The 22,339-nt window shown below is 33.5% G+C and overlaps 1 protein-coding gene across 2 annotated transcripts in view; it reads left to right on the top strand.

Annotated features, from left to right (window-relative positions):
- Nucleotides 1-22,339, top strand: part of LOC118197101 (serine/threonine-protein kinase DCLK1-like) — a 219,236-nt gene that overhangs the window by 98,118 nt on the left and 98,779 nt on the right. For both annotated transcript variants that reach the window (XR_015038507.1, XM_085807611.1), the window contains exon 3: nt 18,975-19,071. Coding sequence is in view for 1 of the 2 variants with exons in the window: in XM_085807611.1 (XP_085663737.1) it covers nt 18,975-19,071 (97 nt within the window). In the remaining variant the exon portion in view is untranslated. The remainder of the gene's footprint in view (nt 1-18,974; nt 19,072-22,339) is intronic.

Below are 22,339 nucleotides of genomic sequence, written 5' to 3'. Positions count from 1 at the left end.
CCGGATTTGTTCACCAGAAGGGAGGAGCTTTCACCACTACATGTGCTATATTTCCAGTGGCTTGATCTGTGCCGTTATTTTCCATTTTATCAAACAAATCGAATGTTTCGGAAGAGAAAAGGACTAGTTGTAAGTTTCGATGAGGTAAAGTTCACTGAAGCCTCGTGCTTCATCGATGGAATTAAGATTCACAATTTTTACTCCATGTGCGTGCTGCGACACCGGGTCATCAATTGAGGGTGTTATTGCTAAATATATATTAGAGTACTAATTCAGAAGTCAAACAACAAAAATCAGCGTTATATTTACAAAAAGATGCAACTTATCCATATTCAAGTTAGCATTTATTTAACACAAGTTACTTAAGCGAGCATGGTAAACATTACAGCATTTCTAAACCGAAGCTTATAGGAGTGTTTTACCGCGTAGTGTACCTCAGAACATCGAGTCAAGAGTCTGTGTACCCTGGCGACGCCTGTCTCCTTTGCTCGAGACGCGTCACCACCTGTTCTCCTTTGTCTTCATCCGAGGCACGCCTTTCAAGAAATAGTCTGGTGAGATCGCTACAAATACTGTATTTCACAAGCGTCTAGCCCCTCAGATACTAGTTTCCTCCCTGACCATTTGCGCCGATTCACGCGCAGCGTGGTTATGTCAGGGAACGCATGCAGAAAGAATCAGCTGACACTTGCGATTGTGTTACGAACTTAGTGCGTATTACTCAATATACATCAATTTCTTTTATTAGTTTTTCTACAATATTTTTCTTTTTAATTAAGATGCATATTTACATGTTAGATATTGATTTTGGGTTATTTCTCATTTCCTGTCAAATAATATATTATTTTGATTTATGTTTTCCCTTTTGCACCTTCTTGTTCAGATGATTTATTATAAATCGATATATGAAGGAAAAATTCCTGATTTATTCATTCATTCATCTATAGATCATCATCCAAAGCTATTAGAGATACAAATATCAAAACTTAGGAGCTTATTCCTTTTGTACTGAAAAACGTCATTTTAAAAGCGATTTTTGAAAATTCTGCACTCAAGGGTGTGGGGGGGGGCAAAACGTGTCTTTAACGTCTTTTCATATAAGGAAGAAACAGATGTACATAAGATTCTTGTTTTGAAATGTATGGAACATGAATACCTAAAAGCCAGTTTCAGAAGTTTTCAAAATTGGCCCCCAAGGGGGGGGCAAAAAGCATTTTTCACATATTCCTTCATATCTCTTATATCCATAAGATTTCTGCTTTAAAATGTAAGGAACACGAATAAATTGGCATAAACTGCAAGTTTACATAATGTACAAATAAGCCTTATTAAAGGTATGTAAAGCTAGTTAGTATATAAAAAAACTTAAGGTTTCTATTATTAATGTTATTAACAATTACAGCCATGAAATAAAAATGTGGCAGTATGTGGCAATTCACAAAACTGTGATGTGATTTTGAAATTGTGATGAGATTGTTACAATGTTCAGTTAATTTTAAACAATTCTACACATAATAAAATGGCCAGTGCACAACATGTTAATGTATATGTGGTTAAATAATTAGAAAATAAAAACTTGACAAATATTAAATTACAAGTATTAAATAGTAGAAAAATATTGCCTGCAGTTCAAATTTGGGAATGATTCAGTGCCACCAAATTATATTTATGTGCATTAAAACTATTGGTAATAATCTATTGACTGAACAGTATAAAAGTCAAAGAATGATTGATTGTAATGGACAATATTTGATATTGTTGGCCTTGTGGGAAAAAAAAAAAAAGCAGTAAGGCAAAGAAGAGAACACTTCTCAATAATGACAGAATAATTCAACCTATCATGAGCACCAGAGATAAAGGTTCAAAACCCACTTCTGACCTGCATCATGTATTGTTCCTCATCATTTAAGGGATCAGAGTTCTAATTATCTAATTATTATTAAAGAGAAATTCTGAAGAATGAGAGAGAGAGACAAAGTATTGTATAAATAAGAAAAAAGTATCACTTGGTACATAAAAATTTAAAACACTTACAAGCAGTTGAAGGAAGATATTTTAGATGATAAAAATGGACAAAAATAATTGTGAATAGGTTCTAATAACTATTGTTAAAATATATTTTTTCACTAGATGTGTTAAGATTCTTCAGTGGGACTGTAGGTAAAATTTTTGTGATCCAAAGTAATTTTTAGAATTGTATTATTGTCTTCATTCTGTGAAGTTACTGTAGAAGTTTTGATTACTTTCCTTTTCTTTTTTGTATTTGAGAATCTTTGGGGTATTATATTTTTATTAGGTGACAAGTTTGGGGTATTGTATTTTTATTATCTTTATTAGCAGTTGGGAAATGCTAATAAACTAATCGGTCAATTTAAAGGAAACTCCATCCCAGAATTGAACAGTGACAGAGCCATATCGGCTATCATAACCAGACTTAGGACAAATCACTTAAAAGGGATGAGGATTTCTGCGGACGGACAGCGTAGTTACACCGACATTTGTCCTCATTACCCAGATGACATTTCACTGTCTCGCCATCACATCTTCAGCTGCCCAGCAATCCAGGCCAGGCTATTTGATATCGGCATTGAAGACCCAGTGAACCTACTTTATACTGATAGAGCTGCCGAGGTAGCAAGAGCTGTCTTTGACAGCTTCAAAGCTATATAATTGCACTTTGTCATAGACAGGACATCATCATCAGCAGCAGTTGGGAAATGTATTTCTTGTGTATTTAACATATCACCAGCTTCTAGTTGTGGTGGTGCTGATTTTAGAATCCTGTTTAGTTCATCACATTGTCAGATTTAAAGGAGTCTACTAATTCTAAGCATGCTTGTTTTAGCTAATTCTTTTTGTATTTCAGTGATCTATGATTTTTTTTTTTTTTTTTTTTTTTTTTGTCTACTTCATTCAAAATTAATTCATTTTTATCATCTATAATAAGTAATAGTATCTGTATAAGTAGTAGTATATAAGTAATGTATATGTTTGCACATATTCCACCTAACCGATGAATCAATACAGCTCCATATATATCGGTGAATGCATATATTACACTTAGTGCACTGTGTGTGGCATGCACAAGTTTTGATATTTTCATGTATAGTGTATAGTTCTGTACAATGTGTTCATGAAACAGACCACCCATTCTCATTCTCTATTCTTGTAAAGACAGTGTTTCACTTGTTTTATGTCTGATTCTTAAATCCCATATCTTACTTATCAATTTATCTTTATTTGCTGTAATTAAGCGATCAATCATTTTATCTCTCTCACAATACCATGTGAGATATGGCCTTATCTAATCTCTTTAACATTTTTCCCATGAGCATAAACATATTTTAATGTTCAGTGCATTCGTTCGATGTGCATGTTTGTATTAATACCACTGTGAAGTCTGTGACAGTATGCCCAGCTGGATGTATTTTGTAAATAATATTTTTCAAAGTTCAATAGTGTTAATTTGCAAATTCAATAGTGTCAGGATTAAGTAATTTTATTGCTGCTTCTGTCAGTGTATGAAAAGTATGAATGACATGTTCTTCTAAGAGAGATCTAATAATTTTATGTTTTTCACTGTTTTTAGCACCTTTTTTTTTTCTTTCTTTCTTTCTTTCTTTTTTTTTTTTTTTTTTTTTTTTTAATAGTTTTTTCTCCAAACTCTATCTATATACCATGCAGAAAAAAGACGTTTCTATGATAAACCCATTTCAGACTTCCAAGCATTAAAAAAAGATTCAGCCATATCAGACATAAATATTTGTGGTTGTATTTGCCCAACTTCTTCTTTAATACATGAAAAAAAAATGGCAGCACTGATTGGTCACATCAATTAGAAATTAAAAAAGCACATGGGAATCCTTGCCACAAGTCATCTATTGTAAGTAAAGTTATGAGTTCAAATCCGTATCCATTCACCACCATGTGTTCTATCATAATTATCAAAACAAAATCTTTTTCTTTTAGAAATGAATATTGTGTACATGTTGATCCCTGGGTTTCATAAAATAAAATGCATGGATTTTCAGAACTTTGCATGTCACGTACCCACATATTTACACAGACCCAGTCATTTTCATGTTTCACATAAATAGATGGCAAATTGAAAGATTTTTCGATGTTATGTAAATCTTTTTTTGTAAGTAAATGAACCCTTTCAAGCCCAGCATTTGATATAGAATTTCAAATTTCATCTAAAATATTATCCAGAGGAATTTTTGCTGCTATCTTTGAGGCAATATTTTTTCTGTTATATGTTGTTAAATATAAGTGACATAAATCATTCTGATGCCCAATAAGTATTTTATGATATTACTAAACATTTTCTATCTGTATTTTCTGTTACTTTTAATGCAGCTGGACAATATGCATTTATTTTATTGCTACCAAGGATTTTTCAGTGACACAAACTGTTACTTTCTGATATAAAATTTCCTGATTGGTGACGTCTGAAATTATAATATTTTACACCATTATTATTTTCAATTTCTGCCTTCCATGCCAACAAATCATTAAATGAATTAAATTCAAGCTCAATATGATTCATGTCAACATCATGAACATTCTTAAAATGAAATATTATTTCTCGCTTTTCAAAATTAGCATTACATACAGGGCACACATCACACACCTGTGTGGTTTACCTTAGAGGTATGAATTTAATTTTGATGATATTTCAAATTTTTTAGCTAAAAAGAAATCAATTAAGTATTATTAGAATGTAATTTATTTGCACAGCATTTCAAATTGTATTTATTTTTTAAAGTGTTTAAGCAATCAAGATATACAAAATTACTCAGCCACACTAAAATCATTTGCACAATCAGCCATACTATTCCAACTTCCACCCATGACACACAACTTTGATTTTTGAAAGACTTAATTAATGTAGTATTATTATAATGAAATTTATATACATGGGGTTTCAAATTGTATTTATATCTGAAAGTTTTTAAACAATCGGCAAACAAAATCACTCTCAGCCACACTAAAATAATTTGTACAGTCAAACCACTAACAACAGAATCTGAATTATCATCACACATACCAGAACTGGAATTATCTCACACAATTACTCTTTCCTGATTTTGATTCGATTCAGAATCAAAAATTCCTTCTGAGAAACAGAAGTATTTGACTCTGAAGAGGGCCGTTTTTCTTGACTTTGTGCCGAAGACATAATAATCAAAACAAAATATAAAAGAGAACTGTATCGGCAATCACAGTGCTACCACAGCAGTGCAGAGAGCAGAGTAAATAACAGAGTAAGCGTGCCTTCAGGAAAATGATGACATGTGCAGTAATCTGCGCAGATGTTCAGGGAGGAACCGGGAGAAAACTAGCATCTGAGACAAGCACTTAGATTTTGGGTTTTCATCTATCCCAGAGTTCCACACTCTCTTCGCTCGCAGTATGTCATTTCCGGTTGTGGGGAGGGATCTCAAATGATAGAATAGTCAGTGAACGGAAATGCTCGTATTGCAATTTTCGTAGTCGAGTGGCTCTCTGTGTGTGTGTGTGTGTGTGTGTGTGTGCGTGCGTGCGTGCGTGCATGAATGAGTTTTTTACATGACTTCAATACCTTGTACGATATCCTTTATTCTTCTATGTATGTATGTATGCATGCATGTATGTATGAATGAATGAGTTTTTTACATGACTTCAATACCTTGTAGGATATCCTTTATTCTTCAAAACAGCTTGCAGACGTCTGGGCATTGACTGAACTAGTTTTCCAGTGTCATCCGACGTAAATTTTGCCCATTCTTCCTGCAATTTACTAATTAGCTCATTTCGCGACGTAATATTGTGTTTTCGAATTCGTTTCTCCAATTTTGCTCACAAATGTTAAATTGAATTGAGGTCTGGTGACTGTTGAGGATTACGCAACTGTCTTGGAGTGTGATAGAGGAGATATTCCTTCACAATTTTAGCTTTATGTTTCAGGTCGTTGTCTTGTTGGAAAATAAAGGTATTAGAAAGGTTTAAATTTCGAGCACTGTCTTGCAGATTTTTCTTCAGAATATCCAGATAAACATACTTATCCATGACTTTATCAATAATGTGAAAATTTTCATCTCCTTTCGACGACATACACCCCCATACCATTACACCGCCAGTTCCATGTTTGACAGTTGGATTTAAATTTCTCAGATTCAGTTGTTCCTGGTTTTCTCCATACAATAGGGTGGCCATTAACTTTAAATATTGTAAATTTACTTTCATCTGACCAAATTACATTGTTCCAGAAGTTCCACGAAGAGTTTAAATATGTTTTGGCAAAAGCAATTCTTTTCTTTCTATTTGTCTCGGAAATGTATGGCTTAGACCTAGGTTTGTGTCCATGATAATCGGCCTTTCGCAGCACTTTTCGTACAGTTTCAGGAGAAATTTCCATGTTACTAGTTAAAAAAATGTCTTTTGCAATGCTTGCCGCAGAAAGTTTAGGATTTTGTTTAATTCGTAAAAGAATTTTTCTTTCTTTTCTCTGCGTTAGCTTCTTCGGTCTCCCACATCTTGGTTTTACAGAAAGACTACAAGTGTCAAGATAGTTTTGAATAACTCTTTGCACACTAGAAAATGGTTTTACCAATATAATGAAGAGTTTTACCTTCATCTCTCAATTTGATAATTAGTTGTCTTGTAACTAAAGGAATTTCTTTATTGGTTGTTATTTTCGTCAAAGAAAATAGAAATAACTTCCAATCGACGTGAAATTTGCTTCGGAAGTCAATGACCTTGAAAGTGTAACCTTCTTTGCATTCTCAAGTTTGAAGTTTAAAAGTTAGATAAGAAATACTCCTCCTCCTTCGCGTTGTATGCAAACTTTATTGGCACTGATTTCTGGCCACTTATCTTTTAAAAATTAGTGTGCATAAATTATTAGATATGAAAATATTACAGTTAAATAATTTCAAAGTTCCTTATTGAAACTAAATATTTAAAAAATAAAACTTTAAGAAACTACCCTTTTCGCACCTTAAAATTTGGATTTGATATTACTTTTCTTGATGTACGCAGACTTTATTGACTAACTGTATGTATAGATGGCACTCATGGCATGAATGCATATGGCTTTGAACTTATAACTTTATTAACTATCAACAATTTAAGAGAAGGATTTCCTTGTGCATTTTTAATTTCGAATCAAAGTGACCAACTAGTTTTGTCTATATTCTTCTCAATAATCAAGCAAAGGATTGGCACATTACAACCAAAAGTTTTCATGTCAGATATGGCTGATTCTTTTTTTAATGCATGGGTTTCAGAGATGGGTACACCGAAAAAACGCCTCTTTTGTGCATGGCATGTTGACCGTGCATGGCGAAGGAATTAAAAAAAAAAAAAAAAAATCAGTGGTACAGAAAAACAAGCCCAAGAGTATCAAGTTCTCCGCACTTTTTTACAAGAATGTGTATACAGAGTTTTAATACTGCAGCAGAAGCTGTGTTAAATTACTTGAAAAATGATCCCGATACACTTTATTTTGTTAATTATTTTTCGACACATTATTTAAAAGATGCAACTACTTGGGCTTGTTGTCACAGAGTTCATTGTGGATTAAATACAAATATGCATATTGAAAGAATGCATCGAACGTTGAAATACATATATTTATTTACATGGCAAAAATGTTAAAAGACTTGATAAGGCTGTGCATGCAATTATGAAATTTATTAGGGATAAAATGTTTGATAGAATCATTACATCAAATAAAAGAAAATTGACAAGTAAAATTAGAGACTTAAGAAACAGATATAAAACCAGCTTAACACTGTCATCACAAATTATACAAAATGAAAGTGGCTGGATTATTTCATCAGAAAACAATTTAGATTTGTATACCATACAAAAAGTGATCAGTGAGTGTAACTGTGAATTGAAGTGTGCTGAATGTAATGTATGCATACACGCATATATGTGCACATGTATAGATTTTTCAATTAAGTGGAATATGTGTAAGCATATTCATTATTTATGCCAGATGCAGAAAAACAGTCCAGCAGATACAGTTCATGATTCCTGTAATGATCCTTCATTGATAATAGACGACACAAATGACATAATAGTAAATGAATTAATGCAAAGTACATCACAAACTTTGACATTAGCAGAAAGAAAAATAGCACTGCTGAATAAATTTACAAGCTTACTAAACTCAATAACAACACCTAATGAAGTAACTAAAATGGAGAAAATTTATATAAATCTGCAATAAATACGAGCATACCACACTTTGAGCCTCCAACTGTAAACATACCAGCTAATAAAAAAATTGTACAGCAAAGAACCTTTAAACAAACAAAAAGAAGAAAAATAATGAAAAATTTAATTCAGACATCAGTACAAAATTTTCCTCTCACAGTTATGATAAATAACAAGACAAATATATATTACTTTACATGTACAGGATTCTGGTATTTTTCTCTCTTTGTAGAACTCATATTCAGTAAATTTCCAGCTATATACATTTTAAACAATTTTAGAGATTTTAAATGTTCTCACTCTGCGGGTAACTGTTTACACGATTTGAATGAATTAACTACACAAACATCAAGGAAATGAAAAAAAATTATGTGCCACCATGTCTGATATAGAGTTTTTAAGTGGTCAAATTAATCAACATATCTCATATGATTATTATAGTTTGTGATACTTTAGAAATAACCATAAAGTAAACCTACAAAAAAAAATTTCAGAAAATTAAATCGAAAGTATTAAAATCACAATGGAACAAATGTTCGGAAAACATTTTCAATAGTCCTGTCCCCTAGTAGCAATATTTCCTACATGCGTTTGTCCCACCTTTTCATATAAACCATTTCTAATTAATATATATATGAATTCAAATAATACTTTTTATCTGCAAGATAAAAAAAAATATTCATTCTAATACCAAAAGTTGTCCAAATGATTTAAATTGCGTAAGAAATTAAAACAAAAAATGCTTCAAAATTAGACCTGCAAAGAATTTTTTCCTACATGATTTCTATGAATTACTAGTGCCACCATCTGTTATATATTTAGGAAACTGAAAGGTATTATTGTATGTATTTTAAACAGAGTTTTGCAGCTGCCATCTTGGAGATAAAAACTGATAAAAAAAAGTCGTCCCACCGCCCATCAAAGGGTTAAAGGCTTTATGGACCTCTTTTTTTTATATCTTCTTATTTTAAAATTTTGATTCCAATGCTGTGTCCAAGAAATCGGTAAGCGTACATTCATCGACAAAGTGCCTGTCGTCCTCAAACTTATCACAAATTAAGCATTTATCATTATTCTGTAGATGCAGCCGATTAAAATTAGCCGGGAAACGCCCATGATTATTCAGTGCCTGATTTATATCAACATTATTTATAATGTTCATCTTCTTGTTTATATTTTTCATTAACTTTTTTTTCTTATTACGACTATTTTAGGCAACTCTCAGCAAAAATTCCATTCTGTATAAATCCAGTTTTCCATTTCAGCAATGGTCTTTTTTTTTAATCTTGGATATCAAAATTATTGGTTCCATCCCCAAGTGCCGCCCTTTTAGCAAGGGTGTCCGCTCTTTCTTTTCTGACAATTCCACTGTGTGCTTTTACCCAGTGTAATTTAACAATGTGCTTTCTTTCAGCCTTTTTAAACAAGTCTTTTATTTCATTAATTATCGGTTATTCATATGAAAGAAAGTGCATCGTATATGATTTACCAGTAAGCCCTCTTAAAGTTAGTTGTCATAAACATGCATGGCTGATGCACTGAACGTAGTTACGGATTATATTATATTAGAAAAGACGGAGTGGAAAAAAATATGCGTGCCGTTCACGCAGTTAGTCACTTTAATGTTTATTAATGTTCAACAATATTTTTACCCATTGCTGCACCCAGTTTGAGTTGTGTTGTAAAATAAAACGATAAAATAATTGATCTACCTTCATTTAATATTTATTTAATAGTTTTTATTTATTATTTTATTTCATTTAATCTTATCGCCACATCTCAAAATGTACATACAGCTTTACAGGTTGATTTATTTTCTAGTTTTTAATTCTCCCATTGTCATTCCCATGCAATTCATACTGTAGTGAGTTTCACCCGTTCGTTTATTGGATTCTTTCGGAGGCTTACTTGTACTCTATAAGCAAAAAAGGAGGTTGCTTTTGTGTCATAATTGCATGAGAAATTCCCCTAAAATGTTATAAATGTGGTGAGTATTGAGAGGCATAAATATTCGTATAATCGGAATAGTTCAACACAGTTTCCGTTTGTCACCCTAGAACTGACAACCCGCCTTTTACATGTATATCCTAGAAATGGGCCAGCTCTCAGGGGCCGCTTATTATTAGTTCGACCTTCGCATCTGCTTTGATTGTACTTGTTTTTATCTTCCTCTTAGGCATGCTTGCAGTGTTGAGTCAATTTCCCAATTCAAATTCTTCGTTTGAGTCACTGGCGGCTAGAGGGCATCAGGCAGTAACGCTTCTCTTGGTTAGAGGAGTAATCCTAATTTGTTCCTTCCATAGTTTGTAGTTAGGGCCCCTGCCCGATAAAGCGCTCCGGCTGCTTTTTGTGCTCAACTTCTTTTATATGCATGTTGAGGAGGAGATTTGATATAAAAAAAGTAATATTGAAGATATTTTGCTTTTCAATTGTGTTGTGCAAATTGGTACTTGTAATTTATAAAAAAATCTATAATTAGTTGAGGAAACAATTTAATCGTTCAGAAAAACGTTAACATAAGTAACATATCAATAAGAATATTGCTTTTCATACTTAAGCTACAAATTGATTACCTAAGTTAATAAAATACCTATTAAATTAATTTTCAAAAAATAAATGAATTTTTAAAGCGTTTTATTTTAAAAATCTATAATTAGTTGAGGAAACAATTTAATCGTTCAGAAAAACGTTAACATAAGTAACATATCAATAAGAATATTGCCTTTCATACTTAAACTACAAATTGATTACCTAAGTTAATAAAATACCTATTAAATTAATTTTCAAAAAATAAATGAATTTTTAAAGCGTTTTATTTTGGATTCGAAAATATCATCCCCTTCCCCGAATTCTTATTGAACGGATTAAATTCGTTGTGAACATTTCCTATTTTATGCTGGATCCTAAATAATCTTAAAATCTTTTTTGTTACCTTCCATTTTGAAAAACCTATGTATAAAAATCAAAAAGGCACCATTAGAAAGCTGTACTTGTTCTTAATGATGGGAAACAGAAACATACCTTATTTTTCGACGTAACCTCCTTGTACTTCAGCGCACTTTTCCCAACGTTTTACAAGTTTTCTGATTCCGTCAGAGAAAAAGGTTTTTGATTGCATTTGTAACCAATTTTGCAACGCAGCTATGACGTCTTCATCACTTTCAAATCTTCTTCCCCGTAATGCTTCCTTTAAGGGTCCGAACTGTGAAAATGGCTTGGAACCAGGTTTGGACTATATGGTGAATGTTCTAGTACCTCGAATCCCAACTCCTTTATTGTGTCAGCCGTCCGTTTGGCAGAATGTGGCCGAGCGGTATCTTACTGCAGGATGACACCTCTTTGCAGTTTTCCTTGACGTTTCGATCTGATTGCAGGTTTCGGTTTCATACATAACACATCACAATAGTTCTCATTGTTCACAGTTTTGCCTCTTGGGGTGAAATGAACGGCTACTACACCTTCCGTGTTCTAGAATAAATGAGCATAATCTTTCTATCTGATGGTTGACGTTTAAATTTTGTAACGTCTGGTGATGATGGGTGTTTCCAAACCATGCTTGCAGCCTTGCTTTCTGGTTTGTGATGATGAATTTGAAATGCAGCTGATTGATTTCCAGTCTAGTTCAATATGCATATTCCGAGCTGTAACTCAGTTGGACGCACTTTGGTTTACTGCTCAATTTTCCACGAACTGACCCAGTCCCGTAAGCGATCAATGAGTTTACTTATAGTTACACTGAGTATCTTTTAGACTTTGGCGAGTGATCCCTTTGGGTTTCACGGCAAGCATGTCCTTTTTTAGGGCAGTAAATACGTATGATGAAGCTAGTTTCAACACGGATTCTGGATAATCGTCTTTGTCTCTGCCATCTACTTCAAAACGTGAGGAATTCTTGAAGGATCCCAGACTCAGGAGAAAAGTGAAAACAAAAAAAGAGAATGTGAATTTAGAGAAGGAAATTAAGAATGCAGAAAGAGCCAGATAAGAAAAAATACATGAACTTATCCAGGAGTTCGGAGCCGACTATCTGACACATCACTTGGAATTCAAGCAACGATTAAAGAAAGGAGGAAAAAATTGGAATTGATTGAAACAGAAAGATTAACAAACAGTGCCAGTAACGAAGTCTTGGCAACATGAAATTTGATTACAGACACAGTTAACTGTTTGAAGAAGCTGACCCATGCTATTTTACCAAATTTTCATCTACTTATGCCCGTGAGTCATTGTATTCAGAGATGAATAACATTCAAAATTCACTTAGAAACCATTTGGCAGATGATTCCAATTCATCATGCATTCTGCTAAAAGCAACATCTTACAACCCAAATATAAGTTATTTGTCATCTAATCTGCAACAACAGAAGTTGCACTAATGTTACTTTAATTTAAATTACACGTATGACTGTTTTTTTATTGTTGTTATTTATAATCACTAAGTCAAAATTATTTGATGACACGTCTATGGCCTCATTAAACATTTCTTTAGAAAAAAATGGCACGTTGATCCATAAAGGTTCACCACCCCTGTTCTTATTGGTTGCCATTTATGAGGTCAAGCTGAAAGGATTCCATTATCTGTTTCGTTTGAGTTATGACAAGGGGAACTTATAACTCCTTTGGATTTGGGTATGTCCTGTGTTTAATGTGAATTTGTGCAATGTAACGGAATATTTGCAATTGAAACAAACATAACAGTATAAGAAAATATATCGGCACTTTTTATATAAATTGTTAAAGCATGTTAATGAAATCGATAAAACTTTATAATGCGTAAATGCCGTTTGGCTAAGCAATCTGTATTCAATGCAATTCATAGCACTATACTGATATTTAAGAAATATATAATTTCATATAGCAGGAGACCATTAACAAGATTTGCTTCTTCAGCAAATGTCAAGAAATAGCACTTAATTCTTACTGTGTAAATAATGTCTGCCGCAGTTTTCATGAATTAGCGGTTTATTTTGCAGGAAAGTTTTTTTAAAAATTATACAAATGTAAAAGCTAACTATTTCTTCATAAAAATTAGCTGTTTGTCAACTAAATAACCTCCCTTTCATTTATTGTTTGTTATATAGAGATTGTTTGGTATCAAAATTGTTCGTAGTCAGATTAATTTTTTACTTTCTAATTCTAGGCATTAATTTCTCTTCATTTATGGTTAAAAATAAGATAAAGTGATAAGATATTTTTAAAGTACTTATAGTATCATTTATTTGACTTTGTCAATTGGAGTTATCATGCTGTTTTTTATGCATTATTGTTTTGTTTCTTAACTTTTATATCTTATAAAAAGTGTTTATTGCCAAATGACATCGATATTCATCTAATGACAAAAATACTGCTAAACGGCTATCGACTGCACATCAAATTGTACCTTTTTTCTAATAGATGACAATATATTTCTGAAGCTGCGTTTTATTTTTGTTATTTTTAAATATGGCAAATTATTCTATCGCTTTCCCTGTTTCAGCGCTAAAATGACCTCAGGCTTAAGCTTTTAGTGCTCAAAAATGCCGCGGAGAATTCTTTTCGTAATTGTATGACATCAGAAGTCGTGTCCAATAAGAGCTTGGGGTGGTGGCTGGGGCCAGGTGCTTATCCCCTGGTCTATGTCATATCGCCAATTTTGTCACCAAATGGCCGATTTCGGGCCAAATATGGCTGCCTTCCCTAGCCATTTCCCGGCAACCCTAAACCCGCTTTGTGAGGAAACTATCTTACTGCGGCTGGGCATTTCGTACCAATATTTTTTAAGTAATGTTTTCCTCTATCAGTATCGTTTCCTGTTGTTTTCAAATTACAATAATTTGTACCTTATTATTATTTATATCCTTATCATTACTTCTAACTAATTAGTCAAGGTAAAACAAAACTGCTTACCTTGTTCCAATGGGTTCTGCCAGGGCCACTGGTGAATTTCTTTGGTGCAACTCTATCTGCAAAATCTTGAAGGGGATAATCCATAAATGATTAATACTTTCTTTACACAAAAATATTTAATGAAGATGCAAACGGTTACAGAATATTTACATAATGAAAAAGGTTTTAATTTTCGCACGACGCAGCGTGCGACTTCTCAGTTCCGAGTTCTCGTGATCTCTAGCGAGAGTTCATAGTTCGAGATGACGTCACTCAGCCATCAGATCTCAGTAAGTGTTGAGTTGCAACATACCTAAAACATAAATGATATTCTGATCTTTCGCAATTTTACAGTCGAAAATTTAAATGTACTGAATAATTTATTCCATTTAATATCAACTAATATTTCCTGTGGAAAATAACCTGCATGCTTTATCATGCTACATCTTTCGTCTTCGAGTTAAGTAACCATCTTTGGTGTTGGCATGCTTTGATTTTAGTTTCCTGTGATAATAGTGTTTAGTTGAGTAACCATCTTTTGTGTTGGCATGCCTTGAATATTATTATCAGGGACATTTTTATCTCCAGTGCACGAGAATGTGTATCGGAAATTCTAAAGGTTAGGTTATTTAATTGCGTCAAACACTCGAGGGCTATCTGCCTAAGGGAAGGGAAGCCTTCGTGGTGGACTTTCTAAGGGAAACTGGCTCGTATACACGTTACAGATGGGGAAAACCACAAAAACACCCATGCAGCCAGGCCGTTCGGGGGATTCAAGCCTCCGACCGAACTACCGGTGTTCAGCGACTTTACCGCTCGGCCACTGGTGGGCTCTCGGAAATTCTAAAGATATGTTCTTTTTAGATATTGCTGTTGAATTGAATTTTATGGTTTAAGTGCCAAGAACATGATATTTAATAAATGAAGGTAACACCTAAAACATTAAAAAAAGCCTTCTTGGGCGTAATTTAAAATTTAAAAGCTTTCAGATGCCTTTCCTTTAATTAGCGTGGGCTTATCAGTCTCTTCTTCTCCATTCAGACTACAAGTAAAAAATTTTACAATAGTGTTCTGTTACTTTTTTCTTCTTCGTTTTTGCTTTTCAGTTTTTTATAACCATTCAGAGAGTTTTTCCCTATATCCCTATCTCTTCTAGCCATTTTACTTCATTGTTTAAAAATAATGTAAAAAATTATTTCGTAGATTAAGCTTCAAAATAACAACCCCCACCTCAAAAAGAAAGTTCCTCTTCCCCCTGAATCTTTTTGCTTTATCCAAGTTAATTATTCTTTGTACTGGTTCAATGTCTTTCATCAGTTTGATTATTCTTGACCAGAGCCAAAAAGTACAGCCTCATAATATTGTACATATAAATATAAATATGCAGGTTAGCATTTGATTGGTTGTAAACGTGTAAAATTGCTGTTCGGTGTACTGCCTACCCTATAGTTGCCTTGAACTAAAAATCATCAGCTTTGTATAAAAACTTTATGGATATTCTAAAACATGAAATATTTAAGAGAAAAATTTCCTGCAGCACAGTGTGGCTAAGAATGCTATTCTACTGAAACAAAAACATGAACAACTGTTGCCATTCACACAAACTGAATAGTAAAATAAAGTGTGTTGCCAGTAACAAGATTATTGTAAAAATCATAACATAAAATTAAACAGTGAGAAAATAAATGAGGCAAAGAAAAAAAGAAATGCAAATATTAAATATGCATCCAACAGCCTAGATGCATATTTTACACTGTAAGATAAATGTAAACTTGGACACGTTAATTCCTATAGGCAATTATAGTTATTGGCTGTTGATAATATTAAGTGCTGAAAGATATATGTGCTGGAGTTAAATAGTAATCGTAAAATAGAAGGAAAATAAGTATAAATTGGCCCTCATGTATACAGAGTGTCCCATAAATGGTGCGACAAACTTTCTGGGAGAGATAGGGCACATCATAAGGATTAAGAACTGCGTAGGAACTCATGCCCAGAAACGTCACTATACTCCGCCAGGGGGTGCTGTACAGGAGAGTGCTTGTGGAAAGTGAGGATTGCCTCATTCGAGTGTTAGGCACCATAAAAAGCGCATAGAATGCTATATGAATGTAGAGCTTGCAGACATGCACTTAGTACATGGCATAACTGAGGGACGAGCCGCTGCGTGCATTTATCGAAAACCTTTCCCCGACACACATTGACCACACCACAGTTTGTTTGCACATCTGCATCAAAATTTGTGCCACTATGGGTCATTAAGAAATGGCAGGACAAGTGAGGGCAGGCTACAATTGACTCACTCGGCCATTAGGGAAGAAATTGTGTTGGATACGGTGGAGAATAATCCAAGGACCTGCATACGCGCCATTTCCTTTTAATTAATAATGTCTCGTACCAGTGTCCAGCGTGTCTTGAATGCCGAGTCCTTCCATGCCTTTTGTGTTTGGTTTTTTTAATGGTTTTTTTAATTATGGCAAAGCACACTAGGGCTATCTGCCTAAGGGGAGGGAAGCCTTCGTGGAGGACTTTCTAAGGGAAACTGGCTTGTATACACGTTACAGATGGGGAAAACCACAAAAACGCCCATGCAGCCAGCCCATTCGCGGAATTCAAACCTCGGACTGAACTACCAGTATTCAGCTACTTTACCGCTCGGCCGCTGGTAGGCTTTGTGTTTGGTATGAACGTGTGTGTTTCGCACAGTAGTTTCTGCAAGAAAATGCCCGTGATGTTAATTTCCTAGCTTATGTGTTGTCCACGGATGAAACCACGTTCAATAGGGATAACGTTTTCGATCACCATAATCAGCATTTGTGGGCTCAAAAGAAACCCCATGGTTTGTGGCACCACAACACTTCAAAGTTAATGTATGGACGTCTGGCTGATTTTGGACTGGATGTTTGTAGCCATTTGAACAGATCATTCCCACATTGATGGATTGGGCATGGTGGATTGATTCCCTGGCCTTCACACTCACCAGATTTATCCAGCCTCGATTTGTTTTTGTCAGGAGCCATTAAAAGTGTCATGTATCTCGATCCTGTTGTGTTTGAAATGGATCTGGAGGCAAAACCCGCCTGCCTAACTGCTACAGTCAAAGAAACTCCCGGTGTATTCGAACATGCGTAGCAGTCAGTGGTCTGTCAGTGTCAGGCATGTTTGCCGTCTGATGGTGCAAAATTCGAGCATTTGTTGTAACATTCAAGCTGTCATACACCATTTGTATGCAAGTCCAATAAATGCTTCAAGTTAATCACTCTCTTTTTTCGTTTCCCATCTTCTACCTCTGCTACCACTCACCCCTGACATTTCCGGGCATGGATTCCTATGCAATTCGTAATCCTTATGGATGTGCCCTACCTCCCCCTGAAGTTTGTCACAACATTTACGAGGCACCCTGTATATCGGGTAAGAAATTGTAAGTTGAATTAAAATAAGCAAATTAGAAATAGGGGGAATAATTATTTCATTTATCTGAGTTCACAAATTATCTGTTAAATCGATATCAAGCAGTTATCTTTCACCAGTTAATCAGTATATAATGTATTTGCATTAAGAAATTTTATTTTTATATATTGCTGTATTATGTACAATAGTATAGCCTTGATTTATTGTGTGCATTTTTTTTTCAAAAACAGTTGGTCATGATTACCGATGAGGTTTGATCAGTTTGCGAATTTTATCATTCATTTTAGGAATGATCTTGTTCTTAAGAAAGTTGAATCATACCACTGTTTAAAATGATGTTCATTGAAATTTCAGTTTTGAAAATCCATGTTTTAAAATAACACTGATTCTGTAGATTGATTGTATAAATTCTTTAAATTCATTTATCTAAAAGCTTTTCATCTGATAGGGCCCTATAGATAGGATCGTTGAAAAATTCTAATTTATTCCAAGCTCTGTTTCGTTGACAAAACAGAGTGGTTGAATGGAAGGTTTTGTGTTGATTCTCATATATAACATGAGTGTAAGCTGATTTCCTTTAGACAAATTAATAACCTTCCAGCACTTTGCAATAAATACTGCCCAGACCTAATTCAACTGGTACCTATCATGCTGTTGTGAACCTTTGCATGGTGCATGAAATCATTTTTTGATTTTTCTTAAAGTTATGCTAACATTCAAGGTATCTGTGAGAAATATACTTGAAAAATGCTCAATAGTTCAAAATTTTATATATTTTGTTCTATATTATTTAAAAGCAATAATGCTGCATTTTTACTTGTCTAAATTTGTTAGTTTTAATTTGTACTAAATCAAGCAGCTAATGTGTAAAATACTGATAGTTAATCCCAGATAAGATGGACATCCTCCAGCTGAATAAGCAAGCTGTATCATAAGTTTTTTTGGGGGGGATCGAGAGGGACAAGAAAAGGAAGTGTAACAAAATATAGGTCAGTTTCCCATAGAAAAACCTCCTGAAAGGCATCCCTACCTATGAACAGATTGCTTTACTTTGCGCTGCTGAAATAATCCACTCCATGTTATATTTTTTTGAGCCCATCTTTGTACATTTTCTTTTAAAATGTATTAATTATGCTTGATCCTTAATTTATGGACATCATTTGTGCAGAAAGAGTGTTAAAATAAGGGAACTGCAGAAAAGTGGCTTATATTCTTTTCAAATACAAATCTGTATTTGAAAATTTAATTTGTTACTGTTGCAGTGTTTAAGCTTCGTGCAAAAATAAATGTGCGAAGTCTTATAATTTTAAATTAAATAATGCACTTAACACTTTTCAATCAGTTGTATTGCATTTGAGGTATGCATTCATATCATATTGAGTAGGCTATTTTCGTTATTCATAATAATGTTACTGAATGTAGCAACTATTATGCAAATAAACTGTGTATTATTAAAAACTTAATTGTGCTTCTTTTATGCATTTTTTTAGGTCATGAGCTTAATTGACTTCTTTTCTTCTGAAGATATCTTTATTGCCTATGGACCAGAAAAATATTCACATGATGATTTTGACCTAGATTCTGAAGGTAAGGTTTGTTACTGGTATTTTTATTTATTACATTGTTATGTGATGTTTAGCAGGTCGTCAAAATATAGAAAAAGATTGTATTTGGATAATATACGAAAGCATTTTTCAAGAATGCTGCTGTTAATATTTTTCAGACTTCTGCTATTGAATTCCATAATCCTGCATGCAGCTGTTGCTGAATATTCAACATAGTACTGTAATTTCTTTTTATGGCTCGGGGGAAGGGGGCTAGTATAACAAGTGCAGGCAACTTGAAAAAACTTACTGGCACCTTTTTCCAAGCTTCCCATTAGGTTCCATGGCATGAGGATCCTGTACCTTTTTTCAGGTTAACAGTCACCAGGACACAAGAATGCCTTGACATAAAGGCAGAGATGTCCTTGCACCTTACGAAGTTTGTTGTCATAATCACCAAACTTCGTAAGGTGTTTGGTGATTATGATACCAAACTTCGTAAGGTGCATCAAGGCTGCTGGGACACACGTGTGAAGATCTTAATCTTGGCTACGAGTTGCCTTCTTGCATAAAGCTGGCATCGTGATAACAGTTAATAAAATTATCCATTTAGCAGGAATGAGAGTTCTTTACTTTTAATGCAATGGAATAAAGACTTAGATCTAACACTTATGAATTTCGTTGATTTAATAACAGGATTGAAACATTGAAAGTAATAGGGTTCTTATTAGTATAACTCTCTTCTTTGTTAACGGTTATTAGAAATATTTTTTATTTTTCTTTGTGATGGCTGGCTGACAAAATCGTAGATACTCCAAATGAAAGAAGACATTAATTCAGACTTTCTTACAGAAAAAACAACATATTTTATTAATATCAGGGTTGCCACGCTATCTGAAAAACCGAAAAAAGTCAGGGAATTCGAAAATGACTAAAAATGTCGGAGAAAAGCAGGGAATTTAAATATTTTAGTCAAATTTGCATCCGAACAAAGAATTGTCAGAACAGGATATTGCTGATCTCCGAATATAAGATTAACTTTTGGTTTCATAAAAAAGTGTTTGTTGAATATAAGTATTTTATTTCAGACTTATATTTAAATAGTGTAAGTTTTTGTGTAAAATAACTGATGCTAAAAATTTTAGGTGTAAATTATAATTGATATTTCTGGTAAAAAAAAGTATTTTAAATTATTATTTAGCCTTTACTGTTATTTGTATTGAATTTTTATGTTGATAATTGATATGTGTAAGCCATCCCGGCATTTATATAAAAAAATAATGAAAAAAAAAAAAAAGAACTGCTAGCTGAGTTTTTTAGTTTGTTGCCAAGCAGGTGCGGGGAAAATAAATAGTAGCGTCAAACTGACATAGTGTGATTTGATTATACTGCAGAATTGGCAAAAGTCTTTTCTTAGTCCTAGCCACCCAGGCATGTGGTAGATAGTAACGTCATCCCGACGTATTACAGATTGTATATTATAAAAATTGTATTGCCAAACTGGCAAAAATTGTTTTTATCGCCAACCAGGCATGGATGTAGATAGTAAAATTGACATGTTTAAAATTCCGTTGTATTGCCTAACTGTCAAAGGTGTTTATATAGTTATACCTAACGAGGCTTGTGAATAACGAGTTCAAACGTCAGCCCGGTGTAGTACTATTTTATTTTGTGCCAAACTGGCAAAGTTATTTAAGTAATTCTTTCCAATAATTTCTAATAAATGCCTTATGTGTCATTTCTGATTCCCAAAGCAGTAAAATAAAAATAGTAATCAGTCATGTAGGCTAACCATTTAATATAATTATATTCACCAAAATACCATTGGTTATTGTAATTCAGCTTTTAATCTTTAAGTAATTAACTTTTTTTTAATGTTGTTAGTATCATTTAATGTGGCTTCATCGTATTTGACAAGTTAATTTCATATTTCACAATTTAAGCCTCGCTTAAATTCTACATTTTTAATACAAGTACGAACTTTTAGATTCAATTTCAAAAGGAAGCTTATTAAAGGTAACTTGTTCAACATGTCATATTAGCTAGGACTAAAAAACGGGATTTAAAAGTACTAGCAGAAGAGTTAGGCTTAACCGTGAAACCTGAATTTAAAATTGCTCAGTTGCATAAATCGATTACTGAAAGTCCCAGTTATAATGAGGAGTTTACTCGAGAACTACTGGCTACAATTAGAGAAGAAAGAGAAAGAAAAGAGCGAATTAGAGCCTTTGAGCTACAGAAACTTCAGTTGGAAGCAATGGCTGCAACAGCACAGCCCGTAGAAACTACACAGTTACCTGAGCAGCCTTTAAAATATCATAATTCATGATGTCATGCCACGTTTCAACCCTAAAGAAGATGAAAAAAGTTTATTTCTGGTGTTATTTGAGTGTCAAGCTAAAATTATGAATATACCTGCTGAAAATCAAGTGACTCAACTTATCTCATTGCTGCCTCCTGATATTGTTCATCTTATTGCTAGAGAACCAGAAGAGGATGCAAAAAGTATAAATATGTAAAAATTTTACTGTTGCAACAATTTAAATTGAGTGCAGAAAAATTTCGACAATTATTTATTAAACACCAAAAATCTACTAAAAGTACTTGGTATGATTTCTACTACGAATTAAAGAATTATTTAGAAGGATGGCTTAACGGATTAAACATTAAAACTTTTGAACAGCTAAAAGATCTCATGCTGGTTGATCAAATTAAAAAGCGTACTTCTCCTGATTTCAAAGAACATTTTACGGATGAAAAAACAACCATAATTTCACCTAATGAGATGGTTAAGAAAACTGAAAATTTTGAAGATGTGATAAAAACAATATAACCAAAATTTTCTGCCAATCAAACTGAGAGAATTAACAAAGGATCATTTGAACCTCGTTATGATAATTTTGTGAAAAAAATAGAGCATCCGCCTCATTTTAAGCATTCTGATAAATGGGATGATGAAAAATACCAGAAAGATCATCGACAAAGTAATCAGTTCCAAAACAAAAACCAAGAAATTTATATGACAAAAGATATCAACCACGTTGTTTCAAGTATGTGTCATGCGAGCATTTTAAGCCTCAGTGCCCTCGCTTAAAACCAAATGAAAAGGTAAATTGTGTATCTACGAGTGATGATTTGTTAGAAACATATACAGTTAACGGTTTAGTTAATGGGTATGAAGTACCTATTCTTCGAGACACTGGAGCCACAGTAGATGTTATTTCTCGAAAAGACATAGATAATGCAAAAATGACTGGAGAACATGTCTGGGTACAATATCTTTTAAATGACCATTTAATATATCTACCGTT

The sequence above is a fragment of the Stegodyphus dumicola genome, chromosome X1 (genome assembly GCF_044657685.1).
Source record: "Stegodyphus dumicola isolate Sdum_Otavi_A_Nest chromosome X1, ASM4465768v1".
In the NCBI taxonomy this organism is placed as follows: Eukaryota; Metazoa; Arthropoda; class Arachnida; order Araneae; family Eresidae; genus Stegodyphus; species Stegodyphus dumicola.
The sequence above is the reverse complement of the archived record's forward strand: the minus strand, read 5'-3'. Positions and strand labels throughout refer to the sequence as shown.